This window comes from Osmerus eperlanus, unplaced genomic scaffold (genome assembly GCF_963692335.1).
Source record: "Osmerus eperlanus unplaced genomic scaffold, fOsmEpe2.1 SCAFFOLD_923, whole genome shotgun sequence".
Classification (NCBI taxonomy): Eukaryota; Metazoa; Chordata; class Actinopteri; order Osmeriformes; family Osmeridae; genus Osmerus; species Osmerus eperlanus.
The window spans coordinates 119-3948 of NW_026911424.1; the positions used below are offsets into that span (position 1 = coordinate 119).

The following is a 3830-nucleotide window of genomic DNA, read 5'->3' on the forward strand; positions in this document are numbered from 1 at the left end:
TCAATGTCCAGACTTCATATGTAAATCCTGACTGACCCCATACTGTGCTGGCCCTATACCCCTGCTGCCCTGCCCCCCCTGCCCTCCCCCACACCTCCCCCTGTGCAGGGGTCAGTGGTGAAGAATAGGGAGAGGTGCGCCCTGACCCACCCCCTGCCCCCCCTGTACTAATCCCCCTGTCAGTCATTGTGGCAGGGGGATTCTTTGTGTCCAGCAGGCCTCTCTGATCCAGTGGAGCAGGAATACCCAGCTGCCAGGCTTCACTTCCCCTCTCACACACCTTCCATGCACCCCCCCCCCCCACACACACACACACACACCTCTGCATCCCCAGTACCCGCTTGGGAAATCTGGGAGGCATTACATGAGATTTGTGAGGTTGTGTAGTTAGTGGGACAGTTTGTGTGCGAGTGATCCTCTCTAACACCCTCCATCACGGAGTAGGATATTCACACGGGACCATCTGACAGGATGGGGTCAGAAAGTGGCACTCGGCAACATCAAATAAAACACCCCTGACTTCATTCAACCTTTCGTTTGCGTGTTACGTTCACGTTTCGACACTTACCAGGGGTGAGGGTTGCAGTCGTTGGCATCTGGCAAGAGAGAGGGTGAAACAGAAAGGAAGTTAGACGATTTGCACCAGAGACAGTGGGACAGAGCCTCGATTAAAGTCCGTAGTTTTCCATGTTTCCTACTCTGTCCACAGGTGGCTCCTTCCCAGCCGTCCTTGCAGATGCAGGTGTACGTGTCCCCGCCTCCCACGCAAGTCCCCCCGTTCTCGCAAGGACCAGAGTCACACGTGCTGTTCTTGGCTGCAGAGACACAGAGACGCCAAGGAGACACTTTTTAGAAGAAGCCAATCAAATTGTAGAAGCGTGTGATAAGAGGGAAAGACACGTTAAGCGTTTGAGACGAGTGGTAAGAGTTTAGGAGGAGAGGTAAGAGTTTAGGAGAGGTAAGACTTTAGGAGGAGAGGTAAGAGTTTAGGAGGAGAGGTAAGACTTTAGGAGGAGAGGTAAGACTTTAGGAGGAGAGGTAAGAGTTTAGTAGTGATAAGGGTTTAGGACGTGCTTCTCACCGATGTTGCAGGTGCTGCCTCTCCAACCCGAGGGGCACGCACAGCGGAACAAGTCACCGTGGTCGTAGCACGTGCCTCCGTTACTGCAGGTGCTGGCATCACACTGGCTCTCACCTGCAGGAGAACACCAGGCCGTCAGACACACACACACACACACGCTGATAAGCTAAGGCACTCACATGCTCTATAACTCACGTGAGTGGCAGGTCTTGCCCTTCCAGTTGTCGGTGCACTGCAGTAGAAGTCGTTGAGCAGGTCCACACAGCGTCCGCCGTTCTTGCAGGTGTTCCTCACGCAGTCGTTCACGTCTGAGGGAGCAGACCTCAGGGGTCAACACAGAACAACTCTCTCTCACTCTCTCTCTCTCTCTCTCTCTCTCTCTCTCTCTCTCTCTCTCTCTCTCTCTCTCTCTCTCTCTCAGACACACACACACGTAAACACACACACACACACACACTCACCAAGGTCACACAGAGGGCCCTCCCAGCCGTCAGGGCAGAAGCACTGGAAGGAGCTGATGCCATCGATGCAGGTTCCTCCATTCTTACAGGGGGAGGCGACACAGTCGTTGATATCTGGAGGGAGAGAGAGTGGGAGAGACAGAGAGAGAGAGAGTATGGGTGAGGGTGAGGAGGAGGAGGAAGCGATGACAGGAGAGACTGGTGTGACTGTGGGGTTAGAGTACTCACTCTCGTGACAGTAGAGACCAGTGAAGCCCGGATCACAAGAGCAGGTGAAGTTCCCGGCCGGCTGGCTGATGCAGCGACCGTGGGGGCCGCACACATTGGACGATATGTGCCACACCCCTTCCTGGTGTCGTTGGTGGCCACGGCAACGGTACAGCTGTCGATCACTGGGGTCAACGAAGAAAGAAACGACAATGTGTAATGAGCGATGACATCATACAAACCATACAGCTGAAAGGTGAGGTCTGGGTTCAGGAGGGGTGAGGTTTGTGTTCAGGAGGGGTGAGGTCTGGGTTCAGGAGGGGTGAGGTCTGGGTTCAGGAGGGGTGAGGTCTGGGTTCAGGAGGGGTGAGGTTTGGGTTCAGGAGGGGTGAGGTCTGGGTTCAGGAGGGGTGAGGTCTGGGTTCAGGAGGGTGAGGTTTGGGTTCAGGAGGGGTGAGGTCTGGGTTCAGGAGGGGTGAGGTCTGGGTTCAGGAGGGGTGAGGTCTGGGTTCAGGAGGGGTGAGGTCTGGGTTCCTACCTTCACACGGGTTGGTCTGGCAGTGATCCTTCAGCTCAGAGCAGGTCTTGCCTTCGTAGTCGTCTGGACATGCACAGTAGAAGTCTCCCATCAGACTGTGACACTGGGCCTTGTTCTGGCAGGGGTTAGGGCTGCAGGGGGCCGTCTGTACCTGCAGAGGGAGGGACGGATGGGGGGATGGGTGAGTATGTTCCCAGCCACTGGAGGCTGATGTTATCGATGGACCTGATGGGTTGGAACTCGCTGAAGCTAAGCTCACCTCGCAGGTGGTTCCGGAAAACCCGCTTGGGCACTCGCACATGAACCCGTCCGGGAGGACGTGGCACTTGGCGGAGTTCTGGCACGGGTCGCTGGCACAGCCGTTCCTCTGGACCTCGCAGTGCCGGCCCGCGTAGCCGGGCGGGCACACGCACACGTACCCGCTCCGCCCGTCCTTGCACGTGGCTCCGTTCTGACACTGCCCGTGACAGCTGTTGATATCTGCAGGTGTAGGGAGGGAAAGAGCTCAGCGGTGCATGATGACAAAGCCGAGTCAGACCATGGAAAGACAGGGACGGCATGCCGGACACAAAGCTCAAAGATGCAGGTTTCAAACCTGACAAAAATGGAAGTTTAGATACAGGAAGCCACGCTGCTCTGGGTTATAAAGCTGCATGCACTGAAAGCAGTTTAGGTCAACTGAAAAGCTCTCGTTCCTATTTCCCTACTTGCTGAAAACCGGAATGGGATTTTCACAGTTGTGAAACTCCATTCCGTTGCAAGAGACTTGTATGGCTAAAGAGTGTGTTTAGCAGAGAGAAAGCCTAGGAAGGGACATGGTTCTGAGTGGGTTGTGACAGAGCTTCAGGCAAGAGGACAGAGATCAGGAAGTGACCAATACTAACTGATGTCACAGTTCTTGCCGGCCCATCCACGGAAGCAGGCACAGTGATATCCACCAATCAAGTTTTTGCAAGAGTAAGCATTGTGACAAGGCTTCCCGAAACATTCATTAACGTCTGCGGAAGGGGGAGAGAGAGAGAGAGAGAGAGAGGGAGAGGAGAGGGTGAGCAAAAGAGAGAGAGAAAGAGAGACCTAAGAACCAGCCCCGCCACCAAGTAGTATTTTTTCTGGAACAAGGTTGAAATTCAAGCCCCTGGACTGCCTCTCTATCCCCAGGGAGAGCAGGATGCCTGCCTGCCTGCTTGCCTTTGCTGCCTGGCTGCCTGCTTGCCTTTGCTGCCTGGCTGCCTGCTTGCCTTTGCTGCCTGGCTGCCTGCTTGCCTTTGCTGCCTGGCTGCCTGCTTGCCTTTGCTGCCTGGCTGCCTGCCTGACTGCCTGCTTGCCTTTGCTGCCTGCCTTCCGGCCTGCCTGCCTCTCTAACCACGAACCTTCTCTCTTCCACAACAACTTGCCCCGCACCCAAGGTAATCTAGAACATTCTTTAAGATCTAGTGAACTGCTCTTTATCATGTACTGTATGTTCTCGGCGGTCCCCCCCCCCCCTCCCCTCCCTCCCCTCCCCTCCCCCCTGCACTGACCAGACCCAGGGCTGAGCTGCTAC

General features: G+C 55.4%; 1 protein-coding gene across 1 annotated transcript; it reads right to left on the bottom strand.

Annotated features, from left to right (window-relative positions):
• Positions 1–375: 375 nt before the first annotated feature.
• On the bottom strand, positions 376–2767 carry LOC134016064 (protein jagged-1-like; the record flags this gene model as incomplete). Its single annotated transcript, XM_062455480.1, has 8 exons — positions 376–596; positions 699–815; positions 1082–1195; positions 1277–1389; positions 1543–1656; positions 1771–1934; positions 2296–2438; positions 2547–2767. Coding segments are annotated over 8 exons (1061 nt in total), but the record flags the coding sequence as incomplete, so codon positions are not given.
• Positions 2768–3830: the final 1063 nt, after the last annotated feature.